This window comes from Lolium rigidum, chromosome 6, assembly GCF_022539505.1.
Source record: "Lolium rigidum isolate FL_2022 chromosome 6, APGP_CSIRO_Lrig_0.1, whole genome shotgun sequence".
NCBI lineage: Eukaryota > Viridiplantae > Streptophyta > Magnoliopsida > Poales > Poaceae > Lolium > Lolium rigidum.
Window position 1 is genome coordinate 156,211,260 of NC_061513.1, and position 26,675 is coordinate 156,237,934.

Below are 26,675 nucleotides of genomic sequence, written 5' to 3' on the forward strand. Positions count from 1 at the left end.
TGCCAAAATCCGCCGCTGGTCGCCGGTCTATGGTACGACAAATCAAAATATCAACGGCTTGGAAAATCAACGCACTAACATGACGCAGCAAGTATGCACCCACACGGCCCAACAACAAACAAGCATGCATGCTGGCCCAACACAACAACACCCCCTAAGAAACACAACAACAAGCATGCAGCGGAAGCGCATGCACCACGAGTTCGCGACATGAAGCAACAACAAGTACGAGACTACATGATCCAAGAGGGATGGAGGATAAGGGGAGTGCAGGCCTTGGGGCTTGGGAAGGTGGGAAGAAGTTACCATGATAGCGTTGGGAGATGACCGAAGCGACTTTAGGCGGGTTAGGGAGCGAATCCAGGTGGTGGCGAGCGACACCAAGTGATAGCGACGTAGGAAGGGACTTTAGGCCGAGGCAGCATGCAATCTCGGTCATTCGGTGGTGAAGGGGTGCTAAATAGGCAAGGCGGTTCGGCCGAAGGAGAGAGAGCAGAGGAAGTTAATCGGGAGAAGTGGCGCGAGACCGAGACATGGTGGATATGCAAAATGCAATCAATGCAGAGGACCCGACTTGGAATCAACACATAGAACTAACTTGGTATGTCTTCGATATGTAGGCCCAAACCGAACGTCCACAACAGCTCAATTTCAGGGAGCTTAGATAGAGCTCTTTTAAGACTCCCATCCAATCCGCAATTTTATTGGTGCCTTACAATCTTGTAAGGAGGAGGTACATACGATCGACTCACACGATGACCGAAACATGTTATTAACTCATAAATACACTCTATGAAATAACTTAAGGAATTGGTTCCTTCTCTGCTTTTTTTTTTTTTCTTTTTAGGGGAACTTCTCTCGTATTTTCACCCCATGGATTTGGATTTGGGATGGGAGGAAATTTGGTGAATCTTTCTCTTTTCACCCAATCCCTACAATTCTCTTGAATATTCTTTTCTAAAATTGAGAATTTTAAATCTAGGCAAAAATAAAATAATTTGTTGGCATATGGCTCATGATTACTCGATTTAAATCAACTATCGGAGATTTTTCTGAATTTAGGATAATCCCGTCCTTTCCGTTAAATACACACAAAAACACTAGAAATAAACAAGTCCTAAGAGTTGCATTATTCGTCGCCGGGGGATGCAATGCGGGCAACCGACGTACTCAGACTTTATGCGCGCCTTTCAGTAGTGCCGCGATAGTGGTAGCTGTGGAAGCCAGTGCCATGGTAGCAGTTATCTCCTTGTCGATGGGGCTCTGGTTTTTCGCATACACGTACGGTAGAAAGCACTGCTCCGGCATGTTTTCGGCATATCTTAGCTTGTTCGCTCCCGCGTCGATGCGGCCGGCACGGAGATCTTGGATCCCGCCCGCCACCGTTTCGCTCATCTCTTTGTATGCCACGAGGCAGCTCTGGAGGTTGCCGATGAGTTGTTGGATGAAGGCCTCCATGTTGGTGACGTTGGCGGCCGTGAGGTCTGCCGCCGCGATGGCTACCCCGCGGAGGTCGACGGCGGAGGCAGCCTCCGGGTAGGCGGAGAGCACGCCCACGCAGTCGTCATAGTCTGCCTTGGCGCCGGTGTCCTTGGCGACGGCGGAGCACGTCGACGTGATGACGGAGGAGGGGCCGCCGGCCGCAAGCCCAGCCCCGGCTGAGATGACGACCACGACCAGGAGGAGGAGAAAGGACTGGATCGCCATCCCTTCGATCTCGCTAATTAATCGGTACCGGTGGCCGGGCGGCACCAGCCTCTACTTATGCTTGCGTATGCGAGGCCGGGTCCATCCGTTTCCATGTCTACGTATCTTTTTAACGTTTTGGTTGTCATGCTTAATGGTGGCGAAAGAATTAATGGGGAGTATCCTTTTCTGGCTCGCTCTAAATTAATGCCGCTACACGTATTAATGGGTGGCTAATTTTGTTTCCAAAACAATCAATGTGGAGAGGATCTCCACCGAAATCCTCCGATCCATAATAAGTGTTGAGATTTAGTTCATTTTTGAAGTGTCTGAATTTTAATTTTAATTTAAACTAAAATCCTCACACTTACTATCGATCAGATGAAGTACTGCAAATTGGGTGAAGATGGATTCACAAATGTTCTGAAGATAGGTATTCAAGCCAGACACCAGCGTGTGCCTCTTGAACTGTGTCTCGACATTTGTGGTGTGGATGCTAATGTGGATAACGGGTGGGCGTTGTTCCCTTTCTTGCAGGCATCACCCAGGATTATTACTCCCCCCATCTCGGTTTAACAGGCGCGCACGTAATTTAAGAAATTGTTTTAATTGTTATTTTAGCTAATAAAATATGAAATACATATCACCAAAATTATATCATTGGAAAGCTTTTTGCATATGAATCTGGTGATGTAGATTTTATAGACATAAAATTTATATTTTATTGACTAAATCAATGATCAAAGTATATCTTAAACTGCATGCGTGCATGTTAAACCGAGACGGGGGAAGTAGTAGCGGAGCTGGGACTACCAAGTAGTGTTGTCAAAGATTAATTTGTTTTGCAGTGATGTAAAAAAGTAGAATTATTGGGGTCAATTTTGGTATATCCAAAATTTCTTTGCACACCATTTTTTCCGTTGTCAATTGACCACACAATCGAATTGCAGCTCCGCCACTGCCCTCGCCTACTTGGATTGTCTTGGGTGAAAACCTAGATCCGGTTAAGGATCAGCGATGTTGATGGCTTCTTGAAATCATCAATTTGGGAGACACCGTTTTGGCCTAAGTTAACGCCGCTACACGTATTTTATGCGCTGCATGTCCCTCTTAATGGTGGATCTTTCCTAAACAACCACTTGGGGAGAGGATTCCCACATGAATATATTACTAGAACCATGATGAAGACGGCTTTGATGTCTTTTTTTCTTGGAAGCATCTATTTTTTGAAGACGCTGTTTTGGAGAAGCATTTGCTCAAGGTTGAGTCTTCGGGTGGAACATATGCCATTGTCGGTGACCCCAAGACGGCGCTTTTTTTGGGACTGTGCAAGTCCAGCCACTCACTCTGCACTCCTTTTGGCAATAAGGGTGGGGAGTACATCGTCGAACAGAGTTTGGAAAAGGTGGTGTTTGTCAGCGTTTGTCGAGACACGGCTTGTGGGTCACTAATTTTAAGCAAGATCTTTGTGCATTGTGTTTGCAAAGTGTGTAGTGGCTAGTTTTCGGATTACTGTTGCAAACTAAAAGACGTCAGCTAGCCACTTGTCTACTTCGTCTATGAAAATGACAATACTACATCTTTTCATTGCTCATCCTTGAAAATTCACTCCTCTGTAGCCGATGCATTAATTGGATCGGTGGCGTACTCGGATTGTATAATTATTATGATTCTCTACACTCCAACGGTGCTATTTTGAAGTAATCCAAGTCGGTCATGGGCCATGGCAACCAACAAATGCACAAAGCTACGTAGTCTTACTGGTATTATGCTACTGACAAAGTGTTACTGCATGTAGTCCATCGCCTAGAGCTATCCCATGGGTAAGGCTGGCAATGGGTCGGATTTTGTTGGGTTGACCTAAACTATACCTATGCCCATCATCCTTATCGGGCATACCTGTGACCCATGACTTAACTCATGGGTAAGAAATGAGACTCATGCCTAAACCTATCGAGCAACCCATCGAGTAAAGAAAATGGAGAGTTTGATGCAACCGGATATTTAAGCTTAGTAGTATAGATAATTTATTATGCTAGTTTACACATTGTTTATATAATATTTGAAACAACTTACAGTGTCTAGTATCCTGGTGAGGTAGTAGCAGGAGCTTCGTTGTAACTAAGTTAAGGCCATCTTATGTATTTTATAGACTTGCGAATGTATCCACCTCTCTACATAGTTGAGGTGGTACTAAAGTTTCCGTGTTCATGCGGAAGTTGCATGATGAGCGGCCATGATATTTTTCTCTGGGTCGCTGGCTGCACTATGGAGCCTTTATTCTTTAGAACACATCAACATATTGTTGGGCTGCCAGGACAAAGAGTGGTGTGTTGTCGTTCATGGCTTTGTAACTGCAAGTAGTACTAATCTGCACATGTTTGGTGCCTAGCTACAAGAGCTATGTGTGTAAAAGATGTATACAGTCTACATGTATAATGTATGTGTACTGTAGCCCACGTATCAAATAATGCAATTTTTTTTCAGATAATGCAATTGTTTTAATTGTTAATGTTAAAAGGGATGGGCAGAGGCCTGTGTCCATGTCTGACACTGCTCCTCGCTCCAAGAAGAAGGTGAAGATCCAGAAGAAGAAGATAGGGGAAGAAGTGCCTGTTGTGCAAGACATAGACACTGAATTAGCTGAAGAGCCCCAGCAACAACATCCTACTGATAATGCAGCACAGATCCCACCTGAGACACCTGTGCATATCATGCAGAATGTTGGGATTGCTTTGGGCATTGATCCTGATATGTTGACAGTGGAGAGGCTTAATGCTGATCCTAAGGGCAAGAAGAACAAAGATGGTCCAAATGATAGCTGAAGCCCATGAGAAGCAGAGGAGTTGTTTTTCTCCTTTTACATGCTGGTCCCTGGTGTTGCTTGTCCTTTTGATGTACTTCTATGTGACCAGTGTGTGTGCTTTTGGTGTTTATTTTGGTGCAAGACTTGTCAGTTATTACAGCTTGGGTGTTCTGTAATATTATACTTATGGTATGAACATTTCAATGTTTGGGGCAGTGGAGTTGGTCTCCTTTGCTTATTAGTCACATGGCTTATTAATGTTTATAAATGTGTCCTGCACAAGTGAGAAAATGGAGGATTTTATGTTGGAATGTCAGAGGCCTTAATTCTGATATTCATCAAAGGGCCTTAAGATCTAAAATTGAGGAAAGTCAGTGTTCTGTCATTTGCATACAGGAAACCAAATGTGACAATATTGATCAAAAATTTATTAGAAAATTTTGCCCCAAGCGCTTTGACACCTTTGCTTATGCCCCATCTGTGGGTGCATCTGGAGGTATTTTGGTTATATGGAATTCTTCTGTTTTCTCTGCTGATCTGGTGGAAATTCAGAGGTTTGCTGTGGTGGTGAAATTCACTTCTGTCCATAATAATGAAAGCTGGAATTTAGTGTCAGTTTATGGGCCTTGTCAGGGTATATTGAGAGATAATGTTGTCACTTGGCTTTATAATATTCAAATTCCAGTGGGGAGTAATTGGTTGCTCCTGGGAGACTTTAATTTCATCAGATCAGAGGAAAATAGAAATAAACCTGGAGAGGATGTGAATGACATGTTTTTATTTAATGAAATTATTGGGCATTTAGGTCTGCTTGAATTGTCCTTGAAAGGCAGGAGATTTACATGGTCAAATATGCAAGCCCAACCCTTGTTGGAGCAGCTTGATTGGTTTTTCACCAGTGCTGAATGGATATCCTCTTATCCAAATACTACTGTCATGCCTCTTGCTAATACTGCTTCAGATCATGTTCCATGTGTAGTTAATATTGATACTGTTATTCCAAAGGCTTCTATTTTTAGATTTGAAAGTTTTTGGGTAGACCAGCCAGGTTTCATGGATTGTGTGAAAAAAGCATGGGATACTAACTCTACAAAGAAGTACACTTCTGCTATAATTGCTGGAAAATTTAAGGCATTAAGATATGCCTTGAAGCATTGGCACATGAACTTGTCCCAGTTAAAGTTCTATATTCAGCACTGTAATAAAGCTATTTTGATCTTGGATAATTTGGAAGACCAGAGGCCTCTTTTTGTCACAGAATTCAACTTCAGGAAAATTGTCAAGTTACATTTGGAGAAGCTTTTGCAGATTGAATGCAATTATTGGAGAAAGAGATGTACAGTCAGATGGGTAAAGGTTGGAGAAGATAATACCAAGTTTTTTCATGCTATGGCCACACAAAGGAATAGAAGAAACGCAATTTCAATGATTAAAGATGCTGATGGGAGGGTAGTTAATGATCATGCTGAAATAGCAGCTTTGCTTTGGTCAAGTTACAGAGATAGAATGGGCAATTCTGAAGGAATAAATATGCAGTTTGATTTGCCAAGGTTAATTAATAGAATTCAAGGTCTGGAGGAGATTTCTCGGCCTTTTTTGCAAGAGGAAATTGAGCTAGTCCTTAAGCAAATGCCACCTGATAAGTCACCAGGGTCAGATGGTTTCACTGGCCTTTTTCTGAAAAAATGCTGGCTTATTATAAAGCAAGATTTCTTCAAGCTTGTGCATGATTTTCATGAGGGTACACTGCAATTGCAGAATATCAATGAATCTTTTATCACTCTTGTCCCTAAAGTGCATAGCCCAGAGAGTGTTAATGATTATAGACCCATCTCCCTCACCAATGCTTGTTTAAAGTTCTTGACAAAATTAGTGGCCAACAGATTCCAGCAAAGAATTCTTTCTTGTGTGCATAAGAATCAGTATGGGTTTATCAAGAGCAGAACTATACAGGACTGTGTAGCTTGGACCTTTGAGTATTTGTACCAGTGCCATGCTTCTAAGAAACCAGTAGTGATTATGAAGCTTGATTTTGCAAAGGCATTTAATACTATTGAGCATGAAGCAATTATTCAAGTGATGAGGCATATGGGGTTTGACAGTAAAACTATTCAGTGGGTCAAAGATATCCTTTCCTCTGGACATCTAAAATTTTGTTAAATGGTGTGCCAGGAAAGCAATTCTTCTGTAAAAAGGGTGTGAGGCAAGGTGATCCTCTGTCACCAATCTTATATGTGCTGGGATCTGAGTTATTGCAGATAGTTATTAATGATGCCCTTGCACAAGGTTTGTTGTCTCTGCCTATTGAGGTAGGAGACCCTGATTTTCCAATAGTTCAGTATGCAGATGATACCTTGCTCATCCTCCCAGCAGAAATGGATCAAGTGGTTGCTTTGAAGGAAATCTTGCATAAATTCTCCATCTCTACTGGGCTGAAAGTTAATTATCATAAGTCTAGTATGGTTCCAATCAATGTGAAAGAAGAAGACATGCAGCAGCTAGCTAATGCTTTTGGATGCCAAGTTGCCTCGCTCCCCTTCACTTATTTGGGTCTGCCACTGGGTACAGCAAAACCAAAAATTCAACATTTAACTCCTATTGTCACCAGGTTGGAAAGAAAGCTTACAAGTATCTCTAGCTTCTTATCTCAGGGGGCTAGGTTACAGTTGGTGGACTCTGCCTTGTCATCCATGTCAACATTCTTTTTATGCTCTATTCAGATTCCTCCTGGTATTTTGAATCAGTTAAATAGAATTCTTAGACAGTGTCTTTGGAGGGACAACATTGACACTCCTAAGCAGTCCTTGGCAGCTTGGAAAATGCTTTGTAAGCCCAAGAGTAAGGGAGGAGTTGGCATTGTTAACTTTGAGAAGCATAATGAAGCCTTGTTGTTGAAGTTTTTGGATAAGTTTTATAACAAGGCAGATATTCCATGGGTCAAGCTCATTTGGAGAACTTATTATCAGGCAACTGTCCCTCAGGCTGAGAATCTTTGTGGGTCTTTCTGGTGGAAAGATGTTTGTAAATTCTTGGACAAATATAGACATGTGGCAACAGTTTTTCCTGGAAAGGGGAATTCTTTTATGCTCTGGTTGGATAGTTGGAAGTTTGAGAAGTCTTCCACTCCTCTACATGAAAGGTATCCAAGAATTTTCTCTTATGCTTTGGATGAGAAGCTTACTGCTGAGGAGGTTTACGCAGCAGCTGACATTACACAGCTATTTCACCTGCCTCTCTCCCTACAAGCATTTGAGGAGTTACAGGAGTTGAGTGCTAATATGAGGAGAAATCCTCTGTCTGTGGGTAATGATTCTTGGACTTATTCCCGGGGAAGCACATATACTGCATCCAAATATTATAAGCACATTCATGAGCACATTCAAGTCATGGGAATTTATAAATGGATATGGAAATCGTCCTGCATTATGAAACACAAGTTCTTTGCATGGCTCTTAATCAGTGATCGTCTAAACACTAGAGACATGCTTGAAGAGGCGGCCTTCGGAAGGTTACGGAAGACACTCATTGTGAATTATGTTTTGCTAGAGCTTATGAGGACGAGAATGCACTTGTTTTTTGAGTGTAATTTTAGTCAAAGGGTTTGGGCATATCTGCGGATAGATTGGTTGCGGGCGGTGATATTCAAACAAGCAGCGATCGGAGCAAGAGTGGGTTTTGCTAAACCTTTTTTCATGGAGGTGGTGATCCTTGCTCGTTGGAATATATGGAAGCGAGAGAAATGACAAAATATTCCGATATCAGAGGCCATCTTTTTAAGGATGGAAGAAGGGTTTTGTTCATGATATATCCATGCTTGTGCATAGGATTAAGAGGAAACACCTAGAACAACTTGTCGCCTGGATAGGCAGCCTCATTTAGCTCTCTTTCTTCTGTTAGTTGTACAGTTAGGTCTAACCCTTTGTCTTCTTTGTTGTACATATTTTTAATTTGTTTTTAATAAATTACTGTGGGGTTTTTTCCCCACAGTCTTAAGGTTCAAAAAAAAATGTGTTAATGTTAATCAAGTGACCCATCAGGCAACCCACTGGCATAGACTAATACCCATACCCGACACACAACTAATCAGGTTATCCAAGAGTCATCTCCATGGGTGAACATGGGCCCCTACCCATTCAGGTCAAAAGCCCATGAACAAACGTACCCATGAGTTGAATTGCCGGCTTGACCCATGGGCCATGGCTTATCCTTCACCAACCTGCATCTCTTGGGCGAGTCCACGAACAGAGCCCATTGGCCCAATTTCGCAAGTACGGGCCAGCTGAGAATGTAATCCTCCTCGATCCTCTACTCACCAGTCTCTTCCTGTACTACAAAATTGTCGAGAATCAAGGCTAGCCCTGAAGTGGAGTCGCATCACATCATGTCATACCAGCCACGGGGTTGCAGCCACAGTGTCGGCCAAAAACCAACGTGCGGAGGCGAGAAACCAGAAAGCGAGTGGTTGGCCGTGGACGCAAACCGGCGGCGGCGAGGCACCTACTGCAGGCTGCAGGTGTTGGTGGCGGCGACGGGGCTTCACGAGGGTGGCACGGTTCACGAGCGCGCGCAAGAGGACCGCGCTTGCTGGAGACTTGACGCCTGCCAGCTTTCCCCGATCATCAGCCCAGCCGTATCAGATCGCTTCCCTTGGAGATGCGTGGCGCCATGGCCTTCCAACAGCAGTAGTTGGGCGCCTCCCCCGCAAGATCCAAAGCTGGATCCTACACGTACGTCCAGTGTTAGTTTTCGTGGACCGAGCCTAGCCAACTGTGGAAGGGGAGGATGTTGTGCAATATGTTTCTGTTTGTTGCCCACTAAGTTCAACAATGCATTAGAGCATAAATTTAATTTAAGCCCCATAATTGGTTGTATGCACCTCATCTTGAAAATGTGGACTAGCAAAGTACATGAACACAGGAGGCTAGACGAGAGAGGAAAACACAGTTAACTAAACTTGGAATCGATTGCCAGAATAAGAACACATGATCAATATAAATCTTTTTCATGTAGACCTCGACACTAGTAATGTGTGCGTTGCTACGAAGTTAAATTTTATTAAATATAACTATATGGAAGCCCTTATTTAAAAACCAAACATTTCATGCGCCCCGTTCGGACCGAAAGGTATCACCCACCCAAGAAAATCTTGTTGACCCATTCCCTTTGTCTTTCACATTAACCCCCGAGAGAACTTCCACCCCTTCACCCTTTGTGTTTTTTGATGTTCTCAAGAATCACTAATGGCGACATATGCTTGTGGTGAGGAGAACGATGAATGCAAAACCTTTGATGTCCGGTGTGGAAGCACCGGTCGTGAGAGTCCACCACTCGAAGAGTCATCGCATGCCAAGTGTGGGGTTGAGGAAGAAGAGACCGAGCCACGCGAGCTTTTGGGTGAAAGAACAATGGACAATGAGTGCCACTGATTTACTAGACGTACCCCATTTATCTTGCTAGCGATCGAGGCCGGAGAGTGAAGAGACAAAGAGAACCAGACCAATTGGATATACGCAGTACTATGTATATGCAGAGCTTTTGCTTTGTGGTACACAGAGACTGTCAGACCGACAGCTCGCGAGACTACGTACTTTGCTACTTGCAACGCTGGACGAAGTACGGAGTATTCGACATCCAGCGTTCGATTTGTTGTTTCACTGGCAAGTTGCAGCGTGTATCCATCTGCATGTCCGTAGCGTGTTTGCGCTTAGAATTAACCAGTCGGCGTCAGGCCCTGCCGGTGCGTTTGTCTTTCACCGAGCAGGCGGGCGAGCATTTGCCTGCTAAACGCCGATCAATCGTCAAACCTGCAGGTTGCCACTAGCGATAGAAACAGTGTCACGTGATTCTACCGGTCGTCAGTCAGTAATTTCTTCAGGCTACGAGCAAACCTCATTTGTAACTGTATGTGCACAGCAGGGAGCACTTATGCCTTGTGGTGGGGTGTGCCTCTACACTGTATACAAAATCTTATCATAACTGCACTGAAGTAGCACGATTGATTATACAAATGCACTACAACAGTGTATCAGATTATCAATGCTGATGTCGTGACCAGGGCAGAAATGCCTGTGTATGAGAACCAACCTGTGGTTGGATGGTTAGGAGGGCAGTGGCATCCCCAGCCCACCAGAGTTCAAATCCCAGATTTGACACTTTGGTGTCTCATAAAGGCGGAATATTCTTCGATGGGAGCGACGTTCCGTCGACGACATGGCGCACTGTGGTGATTTCGTCAATCTCAAGACCCGCCGGATCAGTTCTTCAACGCAGTTTCTTGGAGGTGCTCATAGGGGTAGGGTGTGCGTGTGTGCGTTCATAGGGGTGAGTTTGTGCGTATGTATGAGCGTCTTTGATTGTACTGTGTTTCGCAAAAAAAAAAAAACCTATGTATAAAGCATACACCTGTCGAATGCCACCGTATAAGAACAGAACGTAGAGCGGCGCCAGGACAATCAGAGCTTCAGATTCTCGCAAAGTGGACTCTCAGATGTCCAATAAAGGAGTACTAGGACTAGGACCTGTGCAAGAAATCAATGAAAAGCCTTCCGAGCAGGCAAGAGAGACTACGTGGCTGACAGCACCAACACGACAGGACAGATAGGCCAGGTGTGAAGCTAAACCGGTAGCCACATACCCCTAATCCCTCCTACGTGTCTGTGAACCTCTGCCTGTCTGCCTGCGACAGTGGAGTACGCCGGCCGCTAGCGTCGAGCGTAGGGCGGTGATTGTTTTAGAGAAGGGCATGTGGGTTCGATTCAGGGCCTCTTTACTGGCCTCCGTCGTGCCGTCACGAAAGTGCATTTCTTACGTTATGCTGAAGTGCAATACTATCGTTGTGACTTGTGGCTGTGCATTTCTTACATTATGCTGAAGTGCATTTTTTGGCGGGCGGGCCCCGACGAGAAACAGGAGGGGGGCACGCGCGGACGTGGCTGTTGTGAGCCGACACACATTTTCTTGAGCATCTCTACTTATTTGTATAGAAGGGGTGCCTAGTAAAAATATGCTTAAATTTCTCCGCGCATCCCTTCTAAACATCTTGCATTTCCATGCATTTATAGCTTTGCTTAGCAGATAGGTTTAGTTAAACGTGGATATAATGCATTCACGAGCTTACGGGTATACCGTTTGCAACTCTAGCAGGAAGAAAGACGTACATTTCGTGTAGATCTACCGGCTCCCAAGTGATGGCAAAGATGTGAGGCCAGCGTAGGTGCATCGTTATCCTGCGGGTCACGGCTGGTGAATGAAGTCACCGACCGGCAGGGGCACCCTGATCCGGAGGACGCAGCGCACGGCCGTGAGCGGCAGGGCGGAGGAGACGGGCGGATGGATGGATGCGTGAATGATTGATTGGAGGAGGAGTACGGGGAGAATCGGAGATGGCGACGGCGTCCGCTTGCGGCAGTTGCTGCCGGACAAAACGCGACGCCCGTGACCGGCGTCGCCCATGCATGTGGCCATTCAAGCAAGGGCAGCGAAGCGCATGTGCGGCCAGTGCGCCACGTTCGTCTCCAGCCGAGGCCTATCTTTCCCTGTGCCAGGGCGGTGGCTGCTCGTTTCGGGCAAAAATCACTGCCGCGGGGCACACGGACGGAGCTACGTGCCGGTGTGTCCCGGACCACACCTGGATTCACTCGTCTCCGTCAATCGCGAGATCGAGCCACGGAGGCTCTCTTCCCCGGTTATCCTCGGTGGATTCCGTTGGCTCGGGATCTTTCGGAAAAATAGCCAAAAAAGACTTAATTTCATTATAACTATAAAATTAAGAAAATGACGAGAAACCGGCATAAAACCGTAACACCCCTCACCAACATAGCCACAAAAGCCTACCCACACAAACAACACATCATCTTCAACACGCAGCAGCAACTCACATATCCTCGAAGATCTTGCAAAAAAAAAAAAAAACCTACATGAGCCCGCCCCAAAAGAGGAAAGCGACACAAAAATGACGCATGTTGCCCGACTCCCGGCTCAAAGGGTCTAGGATTTCACCCAAAAAGCTTGCTCCAAGGTGGAAGAAGTCGAGGAAGACTCTACAACAGCGTCTCCAACAAAAGAGCGACACCCGTAGACGCGGCAGTGGCAAAAGTTGGGCAAGCATTCTCTCTCAACTTCCGGCCGTGCGCCTCCCACAATAGGAAAGAGCTGGCCCGCGCCCATACCCGTGCCATTGTGACCGTGCCAACAGCACGTCGAGGCCTCCACCAACCCTACCCTCGAGAGTCAAATTTGGCCATCCAAATTCTGCAACCACCCACAGGCCACAGGCCACAACCACACTTGAGCCGATGCCGAAGAGCAACAGCACCATAGCCTTCGACCACTGAGCCGCGTTGCTAAAGGAGCCCAAGCCTCATTCGACGCCACCGACCTAGGCCGCCGCCCCGGGAACCCGACTCTGCTGCAAGAGATAGCCGAAGGTCGCCATCCCCTTGCCGCCACCGTGGTCAAAGCCAGCATCCTGCCGCTGCTATGGCGAAACCCCGCAGCTGATTGGAGTTTGCTCCCCTGGCCACCCCGATAGACGACACGGCGTCGAGCAAGAGGGAGAGGAGTGGGCGTCGACTAAAAAAGAAAAAAGTATTCTAAAATTGGACTTAGTAAATATAAGGATAATGATATGGATTGTGAATGACTTACTTAATAATAGGGATTACTTGCCTATACTATAATATGTTCATTTGTATGAATGGGATAAGATCGGGGATCGTCACTGACTTAAGGGATGGCGCGAGGGGAGAACCCTAAGGGTACATACAATGGGTGATATCAGTCTTCCCTTAGAGATGACACATCGGATTTTTGCTTAGTTGGAGGAGAGAGAATGAAGAGAGAGAAGGTTGTCTTTCCTTAGCTAAGGGATCATCTCTTAGAAAATAAGGGAAGACTATTTTCTCCATTGTATCACATATGTCTTCCCTTAATAACAAATTTCCTACCAAAATTTAATTATTCATGTTAATTGGTAGCGATGGCTGTAAGAGATAATGCACTGTATGACTTAAATCTAATACATTCTATAGCTGATGTGACGAGGTAAGAAAAAGCATACCTTCTCTACTATTGTACATGCCCTAACGGGCCCTAACGGAGGAGTGGTTGTTGGTTCGAGATTCACCTTTGACGTGCAACGTTGTAGCGTGAGCTCGAAACCGTTGGGGCTTGGCTCCCCTGACGTCACACAGTCGATCTACGAGCGTATGCTTCTCGAACGGCCTAGCATCAGCTAGCTGCTAGCCCGTCCGGTCAGCGATCACATGCTTTGCCTTTGGTTTTTTGCAACCGGTCGAAAAGTGGGCTCAAGCACACATAACTGCACTGCATGCACGGCCGTGACAGAACCGCATAAATGTTCCACGAGCTGAAAACAGAAGGGCAGGAATGACCGGTCATCTTCTATATCTAAATAGGAGCACCCCACTACAAGAAATTCTCTCAACATGCAGCTATGCCACATCACTTATCTATTTGTCTACACATGCAGCCCTCCACGTCATCAGATATGCCATCTTAGAAAGAAAAAAACCTGCATGCTCTTCCAGCATGGCATAAATTAATTTAATCTTTTAGTCCTTCTGTATGTCCTGCCTTTTGGTGATTCCATATCCGTTATTTATTTTTTTAAGAAAAAACTTAGATCAGCATTGAAGATCCATTACTCGCTAGAATCTGAACGATTGGATCGGACGTCTCAACTTTCTCTGCTTGGCGTCCAGAACAATCTATGATTCAATGGCACCGTTACTTCTGTTTTCTCCATGCCTTTTAATACCAGCTCTTTCTTTACATCTACACTTTGGTTGGCTAGATACATCTGCTATTCTTTCGAGGACCGCACCAAGGCGCTCTACGGCGTCACTGATTGATTTGCCGAATTTGATCGTTACCGCTCCTCCGCCGGTTTGGCCCGACGGTGCTCCAGGAAATAGGAGCATGGACGAGAGCACTTGCACGCTAAGAGCAGCGCTGAGCACATGCAAGGACATGGCAGCGGTAAGCATGGCTATAGGCAGGACACGTTTGGGTTTCTCTTACTCTCTCAACAGTTTGCTTGGACGCACCCTAACTATTCAATACCAACGATTTCCTTGTAGGATTGCACTGTGTTTTAGCAGATTGCCTTCATACCTTGCTACGAGGCAGAAATTAGAAGGCTATTGAGACTGATTCTGCTACCCAATAAATTGATCACCCTGATCAGGTATCCTGCCATGCAGTCATTCGATTGGTCTTACAAGGATAATTTTGCATCCCTTCAGTACAAGCCTCAGATTTTAACGATAGAGGTCAAGAGGGAGCAAAGTGGTTTGCTCCTTGCAGTGTTTTTTTCTGATTCACATGCTAATCTATTGACAAAACTCAATTTTTTTTGCCCAGATACCATATAAGCTCCGAATGTTATTCGAAGAAGAGACACCATAGTCTGCTTACATAATAATTTGGCCTTACTCTGCATGCCAGTGATATCCTTTATATACATCTTTTTTTTGCAAATTATATCTTTTGTATACATCTCTACATGCACAGATTGTTTCATGTGAAGTTTGTTGATCTTCCAGGTTCGATTTGGACGGTTCTCTTCCAAATTGATCTATGTATTCACTATTGAGTAAGCTGGGAGAGGCAAAACACCATATGTTGGAAACTATACTGCTGCTTTGTACATGAGTACAAGATCAGGTACTCTCACTTTTTTTTTGGGTCTAATACCTTTATCTCACAATGACATGTCTTTACAAATTTGATTTTTTTGTTATAACTTCTCTGACACCAGATTTATTCTCTTTGGTTTATTCTCAGTTTTCTCAAACATTAATCGCTGTAGTAGAAGTCGACAATACATATGCTGACATGGGTGAAAGCCGAAAGTGTGCATTCCGGACGATGCTTGGAAAGTGCTAGAAAATAAATTCCTACAAAATCTTCACAAGATTTACTCTTCAGTAATCACATATGACAAGGAGTATGTAAGAGAGTGTCGATCGTCACACGTCTAAGAATGATCCATGTTTTAATGTTTCTTTTTTTGAAGTAAAAGTTTTAATGTTTCTCTTATGGCCTTTTGTTACTCTACTTCTATATCACTGCTCTCGATTGAAGTTGTATATATAATTTACATACTTTGTATCCAAGTGCACTTGCAGCCATATATTTTGACTAGAATGCAACTTTGCATATCAGCGTTTCAAAACATCGACTAACGAATGGTTGAAATGCCTCTTGAGGTCCATGTCACATGGTAGTTTGCTTCGTGTGAATTAATGACATATATGTTTCCTATCTACGCGTTTCCGCTGCAACGCGCGGGGAGTCATCTAGTTAGATTAGATGTACAGTCCAGATAACACTGTAGACCACTGAACACGCGCACAAAACCAACCAACGATGCCTGATTAACAGACTGTTAAATTTGCTGGAGATTGCAACTGTGCGTACTTACTTCATCGTTTCTTTGAGCAGTTTCGCCCAATTGGAGCATGAGTAGGTAATTCCGTACATCAGCAAGGTGGTCTCGCTTAGGTTAATCATTTTCTGGTAGAGTATTCTGCATCTTCTTTGGATTAGCTGCCAAATTGGACACACTCGCGCTCTAATTGCACGTGATCTCTTGGACCACAGGAGAGCATATATGCTACAAAGGATATTGGTTGTTTTGTTTCTCCACAAAATCTGGTGCCCAAGTTATCCATCCCCACTCGTGAACAAATGGCACAGTATGCTTCATTCCTGTTTCAGTAAATCAGTGTCAAGGACGACACGGATCAAACGGTGCAGATCAGCATCAAATCAGAGAGATAATAGCAATGGCATAAACAAACGAAAAAAGTTAACCCCCGCCAAGTTCTTACTGAATGGATGTAAAGGAAATTGCGAAGTATATATAGTAATTTACTTGAGAGAGAAACTGCTAAGTACATTTATATGATTATGGCGAGGAACAAAAGCAACAAGAAGACACTGCCCATTTCCTGTGCGGTTACAAGACCTTGGCATGCACGTGATCTGGCGGCCCCATTTCCTCCATTTCATTTTCATCTAATCCTGAGAGGCGCAAACATGGCCTCCCCTGAAGCTTAGTATTACTTAAACCTCCTCTCTTTCCCTCCTCACAACCCACACCTCGATGCATGTTCTCTATCGTCCTCCCAAGTCCCAAGCACATAAAAACACTCCTCTCCACACAGCCAGCAGGTACAGCCAGCAGGATGAAGCTCAGACTAAAAGGCTTCGGCCTCCTCCTTCTCCTTGTCCTGCTTGCTCTGTGCTCCACCATTGATGTCTGCGACGCAGCAAGGAGAGGCAAGCATTGGAGGCCAAGGAGCTCACCAAGCTCCTCCCTGCTCAAGAGGAAGGGCAAAACAAAAAAGGGCAGCTCCCATCGGCAGCACGGAAGCAGCCGGCCGAGCCCCAAGCAGCCTGTCAGCCCGCCGCCGGGCCCTGGTGCTGGCAAAGGGTACCAGACGCCATACCAACCAAGCCCCAATGCGCCGCCAGGTCCAAGCCCGCAGCCCAGCCCTCCCAAAGGCAATGGACATCAGAGTCCTAAATCTCCGCCTCCAAGCTGTGGAAAGGGCAATCAGCCGCCACCACAGCCACCACCGGCCACCTCAGAGGGCGCTGTCTTCAACGTGGTTGATTTCGGAGCCAAGGGTGATGGAGTTTCAGATGATACAAAGGTCAGCATCTTTTTTCTAAGGGAGAAAAATAAAAATTTGTCAAGCATTATGCATTCTCTGGCTAAATTTCTCACTAGCAATTCATTGTTCCCTCCAGTTTCCTTCGCACATTTGTTTTGCGTGGGTCCATGTTGATCAGGCCAGGAAAAACTGTACCATTGGGATGGGCATTCCCAAACAAGAATTTTGGTTTTGTAAATTTGTGATGGCACTTCAGATTGCGTGAATATTTGGATTTTCGCCATGCATCGCAGCATGTTATAGTGGTTGATGGACATTTCAGTGATTTCATTGGGTCCTATGAGTCATGATTTCAATGATCATCTACAATTACCCTTGCATGATTCCTGATACAGAACCGCAGTCCGCGGAAGCTTGTCACAAGTGCCATCTTTTCTGTAGTCACTATTTGCAATTTTGGATGACCGCGTGTGTAGCCAGATATTTGATTTGTTCCTTTTTTTTATTGTTCTGTTCCTCCCACATGTCCGCCCTTCTGGCTGGTTACAGCTTTCTTTCTTTTCCCTTTTGGAGGAGTCAGTCTTGGAGACGAAATTGGGCATCAAGTAATGGTCCACAAGAAAATATTGATATTTTTTCCACGATATTTGTCGATTCGCGATGGTTACATTCATAATGAATCAACAATAAATAGTTAGTGTTGAAAACAAGTTTTAAAATTTTATTTTAAAAGGATAATATAAAAGCATACTTCACAATCTAAAGAGACCAGAAAAAAGATTTTGTTGTAGTCAAATTGATGGCAAAATGGGAATGCACTGTCAATTTGAGATAAAAGCTTCTATCAACATTCAACAGTGTAGTTGGGTAATTAGGTTCCTTTTCAGCAAAAAGCGAACTCCATTTTTTTGCCAGCAGCACCATAAGGGCACAATGAAAATAGTAGACTATAATTGGCTTAGAGATCTGAGCTTTATAAGTGTGTTTAGCAGCTGGGTTCATTTTGTGGTACTCGAGTCTAGACAAGAGGACAGTGTCTTCTCAGAACAAACCTCTAATGAATTACTTTACATGCAGGCCTTTCAAGCGGCGTGGGCTCTGCGGCATGCAAGCAGGGGGCATCGACAGTTCTCGTACCATCAGAACTAGAGTTCCTTGTTGGGCCAATCTCGTTTTCTGGGCCTTACTGCAAACCAAACATTCTTTTCCAGGTAATCTACATCTTCCCCTAAAAAAGGTATTTCTGGACTAACGCTAAATAGATAACTGAAAATGGTTTTCTCAGATAGCTGCATAGCCTGCATTGGGTTCTACACAACTATTTCTTTATCATGTAGAGAAAAAAACTCTTGGTATTTAAGAAATGAGCATGTAAAAGATTCCAATGCTACATTGATATTCAAAAATCATTCAAACTGTTTCATGTTTAAAATCGTAAACCCTTTAGAATTATACAATGATAGAACATAATACTTCAAATTATTTTTATGTCTACATCATGCCACTGCCACAACAAGTTTCAAGTAGCGGGATATTTATATTTACAGAAGATGGAAGGATTGTCATGTGATTTGATCAGTGCACAAAGAGCAGCCAACTGTATATTTGGTAAAGATGAAATGAAACACAAAAAAATAATGGGGTTAAATATGGTGCTTATTTTGCAGCTGGAAGGAACGATCTTAGCCCCCACAAATGCTAAAGCCTGGGGTTCTGGTTTGCTTCAATGGCTTGAATTCACCAAATTAAATGGATTATCAATTCAAGGAAGTGGTACAATAAACGGTAGGGGGCAACAGTGGTGGACCTACTCAGACCCAAATGACGATGAAGATGATGACACGGTAAGACCTGATGATATAGTATACACTATATCATACAATTCAAAGGTTGTTCTATTAATCACTAACCTTGGATATACTCTTGCAGTACAATCAGGAGCTTGAGAGGATGCCACAGGTTAAACCTACGGTGAGAATTAAGACCACTATCTTAGTGCACAATCAATACTGCATACCAAAGCAAACTTCTGGCAATTTTGATTCCATACTCTGATGCAGGCATTGAGGTTTTATGGTAGTTCCAACGTCGTAGTGGCTGGTATCACTATTGTCAACAGCTCACAGTGCCATCTCAAGTTCGACAACTGTCAAGGAGTGCTGGTCCACGACCTGACAATATCCTCCCCTGAGAACAGTCTCAACACTGACGGCATACACCTGCAGAACTCAAAAGATGTCAGCATTCATCATACTAACTTGGCTTGCGGTAATTTCTCTTTATGAATTAATTTAAGAATTAGAGCTTAGGCATCTAGCATACATTCATAAAGCTCAGGAAGTTTGTTTTGCCAAATCTTGAACCCGTGAATCGTATCTTCAACAAGAATTTGAGAACACAAGACAATTTATATATTTCGTTGAGATGCTATACTATAGTATCAGTCATATGACCAACTGAAAGCATGCCCCTCTGCTCTGCAAATTTTGCAATGCAGAGGACAGGTTTCATATTTATGAGGGTATACTGCAAAACTGTAGCGACGAGTATCGAAGCATCTTTTGCAGTTACACCAAAATAGTACAACAAGTGTATAACACATACACCATGGCATCTTTGTCTTGTTCCATGCAGGTGACGATTGTATCTCCATCCAGACAGGATGTAGCAATATTTATATACACAATGTCAATTGTGGACCAGGCCATGGAATCAGCATTGGTGGACTAGGCCGGGACAACACAAAAGCATGCGTCTCTAATGTTACAGTAAGAGATGTCAACATGTTCAGAACAATGACTGGTGTCAGAATCAAGACCTGGCAGGTAAGATCAATAATTCAAGCATGTACGTACAAACATAAACCTAGTTTAACATTGCAGATATGAGACACTGTTTTGTCAAAAGAAAGGACGCGGAGTAAAGTCATAATACTTACTGAGCTAAACAAACTGAATTCTCCTTGCAGGGTGGTATAGGGCTGGTTCAAGACGTGAGGTTCTCAAACATACAAGTCTCTGAAGTTCAAACACCTATTATGATAGACCAGTTCTATTGTGACAAAAGAACCTGTACAAATCAAACATCAGCAGTGGCAGTGTCAGGCGTTCAGTATGAGAACATCAGGGGAACATTCACGATCAAGCCAGTCCATTTAGCATGCAGTGACAGCTCACCTTGTTCAGGAATCACACTTACTGGAGTACAACTTAAACCAGTGCAAGTACCCCACTACCACCTAAACAACCCTTTCTGCTGGCAAGCTTTTGGGGAACTCTACACTCCAACCATCCCTCCCGTAGCTTGTTTGCAGATTGGAAAACCTGCTGGGAACAACGTGCAGTCATACCATGACATATGCTGAAACACAGAAAGTACCGTCAACCATTAGTTGGTGCTTACCCATGAGTGGTCGTTGTGATGCTTCCGACCCCTTTGCACCATTGCTTGGTCATGTGCATATTAGCATATACAAAGTTATTTTTTATGTTCTGTTATCACAGCATGTGTGGCACATTTGCAGTAGAGCAAACATATATATTCTCATATGAAATGGTCAGGCAGCAAAGTTATATGCGTGATCTGAAAAACTAGCGAGCATACTATTCTAATCCGAAAAAGTGGTAACATTTATACCACACAACATTTCTGTACACTGCTACACGTAATTTAGTTAAAATGGAGTCAACATAGTAAAGGTGAAGCAAATGTTAATGATGCAAAGATCCCGATGAAAATATTCAGTACAACTGAATAACTGAATTACGATTCAGAAAAAGATTGCTACAATATTATAAAGGTTTGGATAACCAACAGAGTATACTGATTAATCGAAGGGAAAGTTTGTTTTGACACTTGGGCTGAAGGAACATAAACTGTTTTCAAAATGGTTAGAAAACGACAAGTACAATACAGTGAGCTTTTACGAAACAAATGGTAACAACATTTGCGACATACATATTATGTATTCAAGAAATGTAGCACTGTACATATTATGTATTCAAGAGATGTAGCACTGCAGCACATATTATGTATTCAAGAAATGTAGCACTGTACATATTATATATTCAAGAGATGTAGCACTGCAGCACGAAAAAGACACATGGTTTTATTGGGATAAGCTGGAAAGATTTTGACAAACAGATAGAAAAAAATCTTCCAAATACATCAACATAATTAGATAATAATAGTTTTACAAATAGGATGAGTGAGTTAATCATGAGAGCCTGACAGATAAGTGACCACTGGTTAACTAGGGTATAAATAACATGTTCATGCATAAAGAATTTGTATTGTCTTTCTATCCATTACTCAACAAGAATCAGCAGTCCTCGAAAAGGACTATCATGATCTTCTTATACCATAATCCTCTTATATCTCGCTTTCGAACTCTACGAAAATATCATAATCCTCTTATACCATATATCGTAAGAATACTAGTAATAATCAAAGACAGCATGGCAAAACATATAGAAGTACCACACAGTAATTTCTTAAAAGACTGCTGGCAACAAGAGAAGAGATGCACCTGTGTCAGTCATTGCGTGTTATTCTTAGCAGTTAAAAGCCATGCACTTGTCATCATATAAAATACTCATTCATGTCTCATTTATTTGTTTGCTAGCCAAATTTTACTTTGATTTAAGAAATTAAGAAAAGAAGAGGTCAAAATAGTCGGAAAGAGAGAAAGTACAATTTTATCATAGCATGTAAACAAAAATACTATACAGACACTCATCCTTGGAAATAATACGTCATTGATAAATTGTAAATTTCCTTTTGTAATTCCATTGATATTGCAATATCTAGACATGCAAAACTGCCATAACTAGAATGACCGCAGTATGCACAACAAAAACTGTTCCACAAATTCCTCAATGTGAAGCTCAACTTGACGAAACATTTGGAGCAGAACCTGTTTGCACAATAGCAGACAAACATTTCAGCTTTTGCCTAATTGAAATGAAAAGTGCCACACAAACTATACAGGTTTAAGGATAAAAGAGACCGATGCAAAATCATCATCTTGAAAAACTAATGACATCCTTTGCTCCTCTGTAGTTTTCAACAGTTTCGGGGCTTTTCTGTCCTGTTGTTTCCACGTATCTGTCCTCCAGGTCCTATTTTAAAAGAGAAAGTTTGACTTCACGTAAGCAAAAGTTGCAAGCTATATATATTCTATAAGAAATGTAACTATAGGAGCACATGTTTAAAGAAATATTTCGGCAAACGTTATTCACAGTTAGATTGAAGGTGCCTTAGCTGTTACGATGCAAAGATGGAAAAGTTACAGAAGCAATAGACCAGACCTTTCATACCAAAAACCCAAAGTCATGTAACTCCAGCCAAGAAAGATTAATACAGTAACAAAGAAGTAGCATATCGTTATTATGAATCAGTTCTACTGATAACAATTAATATAGGCTTCTATGCTCCCACAAACTGTGAAAAGCAAATTTTTGAAGCATATTAAGGCATTATTTGCAGCGGCTCTCTGTTCCATTACTAACAACAGTGGTGTAGATTTGTGCTATTCAGTTATGAGAGAGTATATAAGCAAAAGAACTACTATGATATTTCCAATGCAACTACCGTGCATTGGGCTAGAATTACATTTACTAACCTTCAGCTGTTTACGTATGCTCTCAACAACATCCATAGTCATTCTGTCGAAGAAAAGAATCCCCTGCAAATCCACAACTTGGTGAGTGGTCACGACTGTAGTACTGATTGTGCTCCCATCCCAATAACTTCCATTACGAAAATTGAGGTGTCCATAGACGCCAGTTGGTATGTTGGATCAAAAGTAACATGGACAGTGAAATACAGAGACACAGACTTGACTTAGTGGAATATTGAATATTCAAATATGTCATCCACATAAACTAACTGAAGCGGAAAAATTACATCAGAAATCTTGCAGACAAACATGACATAATTAAGTCTGATCATGGTTCAGCACGTACCAGTAAGTGATCAAACTCATGCTGGAACACTCTTGCAGATAGTTGAGATAATTTAACTTTGATCTTTGCCCCACTAACATCTTGAGCATTAATTTTAACAGTGTCTGGTCTCTGCAACAGCACAGTAGTGAAAGACGATCGCAAGTGCCATAATCCCATAAGAGTAACTAGATGAATGACTCCTTTTATTTACAAGCACACAAAAAATGAACACAAAAAAAGTATCAAATAATAGGATCAGCAACTGCGGATATTGACTAAATTCGTTAACTGGGCCTATCAAGAACTAGTTCCACCATTTGTTAGGTATATCTAATACTTCCTTACATAACATAGATTGTTAAGAAAATAAAAGCATATGAATGTTAGTTAGCTTTAAACCTAACTCTCATGTTCTAATTTTTTTGAGTCAGCATGTGAACTTGTGAAGCACAATCTATTTGTAATAATGAATGCCATACTTGCTTTAAAGCAAAGACAGTTGAAACTATTGTTAGAAAGTCCATACAAGTTTAATTTCAGTTGGCTAGATGGCTGATTAATGTCAACTTGATTCTAAGCATAACACAAGATAAAAATCACTTACGTTTCGGGTGCATATAAAAATGAAACAAGTCCATTTTTTTAACCGTACTGTGGCATAAGTTCACTTTTCAATCTTGAACTCTGACACCGGTTGTATTATCCTTGAACTCTTGAATCAGTTTATTTCACGCACTTGGCCCTATCCGGAGCAGTTTTTTTGCTGACTGAGATGACACATGGCATTTTTACATGTCAGCACCTTGCCATGGCAGCGATTTATTTAAAAAGTCATCTTGGACTAAATATCAGGAAATATATGGTTAGTAATATCACGATTTTTAAAAATTCAGAAACTAATAAACTCCAGGTGCAAGCTTGTAAGTCAGGATGTGCGGGCGAGACACGAAGTGCACCGAGCACTCTTTCCCGACTCCACAAAATGCATTGTGGTTTCTCTCTACTCTGGGTTCCAAATCCGTGCAGTTCACACCCTATGGTGCCGCTTTGCCCGCTCCGATGGCAGAGTGGAGCCTGAATATGTTTTTTCGGATTGACTTTTTACTATTTCCAAAATTTTGGAAGTTTCAGAGTTTTCCAAATAAAACTAATAGTTAGAAACAACCGATTTTACAGTGAACTGATTCAAGATTTTAAAGTTAGAAACAACCGGCTTTATAGTTCAAGGCTAAAAATTGAACAGCTTGTATTGATATGAAACATGGCAGATGCAACCTTCTCACTGCAAACAAAAATGCAACTTGTATTGGTATGGAGATTATTCTCACCAGCACATTGGCATATATCCCAGGGAACGACAAGCACCCCTCTTCATCGACCACCAACCGCTTCGAGAACTTGTACACCTCCGGGTTGACAAGGACAATCTCCTGCCCTTCTCCTTTCACCCCAGCTTCGTTGAACACCATGAGCTGCACGTTCACCCCGACTTGCGGTGCCGAGAGACCGATGCCATCAGTCCTGTGGCATGAAACCAAGACGATGAATGAATACCTTGCGCGTGTCAATCCTACGTGTGCAGAAATCTGGTTTGAAACAAGGTCCTAGCAACTCCAAGGGTGTATACATTTGCTAAAACTAAGTGAAAACCAACACGCTTTAGCTGCTACATGAATGGCGATGTGGATTTATACGAGTCGATTGTGCATCAAATCCACAATTTCGAGGATATTCGTGAAAAAAGTGGCGCAGCAACCTCATCCGCATTTCAGCGAACAGGTCCGGTGCACACAAGAGCAGAGGCAAATATGACACACGAACGGCTATACTTCCAGTTCCAGACTCACTTGTACATGACGTCGAACATCTCGTCCGCGAGGGAGCGGAGGTTGGCGTCGAAGGTGTTGATGCGCTTGTTGCGCGCGCGCAGGACGGGGTCCGGGTACAGCACGATCTTGAGCGGCGCCTCGAACTGCAGGTCCGCGGCTACATGGCGCAACAGCAAGAACAGCCGAGTAAGATGTAGAATTATAAGCTACAACCAACTATCGGCAAGTTCTCGGGAGGCGGCTGCTGACCTGTGGCGAAGTCCTCGGCCACGGCGGGCGGCGCGGCGGCCATGGAGGAGCCGGCCCCGCGACGGTTGCGGGCGGCGAGCGGCCTGGCCGGTCCCGTGCGCCGTAAGGGCGAAGCCCTGGCGTGGGTCGCGACGAGAGGGCGGGACGTGGAGGACGCGAAGGCTCGGAGGAGGCGCGGGCAGAGGTGGAGGTGGACGCGCGCGGCCGCCATGGGAGTACCGTGAGCTCGTTACCCTTGTGCTTGGTTCGATTTTTTTTTCTTTCCCCGGTAACGCCTCGCGATGTTTGGTTGGGGAGTGCCGCAATGTGGGCTTTCGATGTCCCGCTGAATCGTGATCGGACGGTGACTGGCTGAAGTGAGTTGAGCACGGCCGTCCGCTGCATTCGCTGAGAAAAGGCCACTGCCTTTTTTTTCCTATACAGGCCAGCAAAGTTTCCATGATCCTTTGAACTTTGAATGAATTTGTAGGGGTTGGGGGAGTTCAAGTGTTGAACCATAAACTTGAGATTCCTATGGAGCTTTGTGCTCTGGAGTAAATAATCTCGCTCTAAATAAAACCCTGGACTTTTTTTTCAAACACAAAAATAAAATTCTAAATGGCTACTCTTGCTGCCTACATTGGCCCACATATTATATCTATTTTTTCTCCAACGTGACCGAGGGCGTGACGAGCAAAGCTTAGACAAGGTGTGGTGCGCGTCGGCAACTACAAATTTGCATGTCGCTTCTTTCACCTCGTTTGTACAAACTAGTGCTTATGTGTGTGAGAGGATCTTCCTCTCGATGCGTCCATGTCGAGGCTATCATTGTCGTCCTCCATGAATGGACGGATCGGTTTTTTTTAGAATACTGATGGATCCTCGACTCGGTTGCGCTCACGCATGGGGAATGGAAGAGTTGGTTGAGGCCTAACCAGGCCTAGCCTCGTGCTGATATGGTGCAGCCTCACCACACGACTACAACGTTAGGGAGCTGGTTCCTTCCACCCGCCACCCCTTCTCTGCCATGCCGCTCGCCGCCAATAGGTCCAACTCCATGTCAGTGCTGGTCTCACTCTGTCTGCGCCAATCTAGAGCCGGCTCGATCTCATCGCGGGCTGCTGACTCCCTTCTCCCTCGCGCAATAATGTTTGTGCACGAACCGTAGAGTTGGCACATGGTCGCATGGACTTGTAGGCAGCGACAAAACCAATGACACGTTCTCCTGGGAGATCTGGCCGTTGGCGACGAGGGTCAATGCCCCAGCTCTGGCACCCCTCCTTGCTCGTGTCCTCGTCCCCCTCCCCTTTTCGCCCCCTTCGATGAAAGAAGCAAAGCAACACGCTAGTGGCCCACGCCCCTCCACATTCTGGCTATCCCGGATGTACCCTCCTTTATTTTTTAGATGGGAGGAAAGATGGATGGATAAGAGATGACTATGATAGGCAGGCATGTCTAATATGTAAGAAGAATATTATTATTTTCCCGGTTCGGCGAACAAGTCTAAGATTTGATTTAGATCGGAGTTAGATAG

The 26,675-nt window shown here is 43.7% G+C and overlaps 1 protein-coding gene, 1 long non-coding RNA gene and 1 pseudogene across 3 annotated transcripts; 1 reads left to right on the plus strand and 2 right to left on the minus strand.

Annotated features, from left to right (window-relative positions):
- Positions 1-15,958: 15,958 nt before the first annotated feature.
- On the minus strand, positions 15,959-20,621 carry LOC124665983. Its single transcript, XR_006990765.1, has 5 exons — positions 20,313-20,621; positions 20,075-20,205; positions 19,187-19,355; positions 19,047-19,102; positions 15,959-16,225 (listed from the first exon to the last, which is right to left on the minus strand). It is a non-coding gene; the product is annotated as an uncharacterized LOC124665983 (long non-coding RNA).
- LOC124665982 lies at positions 16,633-20,684 on the plus strand (annotated as a pseudogene).
- Positions 20,685-21,876: 1,192 nt separating this feature from the next.
- On the minus strand, positions 21,877-25,391 carry LOC124661736 (peptide deformylase 1B, chloroplastic-like). Of its 2 annotated transcripts, XM_047199618.1 has the most exons (7): positions 25,163-25,391; positions 24,932-25,070; positions 24,413-24,605; positions 23,103-23,213; positions 22,760-22,822; positions 22,145-22,256; positions 21,877-22,051 (listed from the first exon to the last, which is right to left on the minus strand). In XM_047199618.1, exons 1-6 carry the CDS (start codon positions 25,371-25,373, stop codon positions 22,158-22,160), a joined length of 816 nt encoding a protein of 271 aa, XP_047055574.1. In that variant the 5' UTR covers positions 25,374-25,391; the 3' UTR covers positions 21,877-22,051; positions 22,145-22,157. The 2 variants fall into 2 exon arrangements, with proteins under 2 accessions (XP_047055574.1, XP_047055573.1); XM_047199617.1 differs by having other exon boundaries at positions 21,877-22,256.
- Between the last annotated feature and the right edge of the window lie 1,284 nt (positions 25,392-26,675).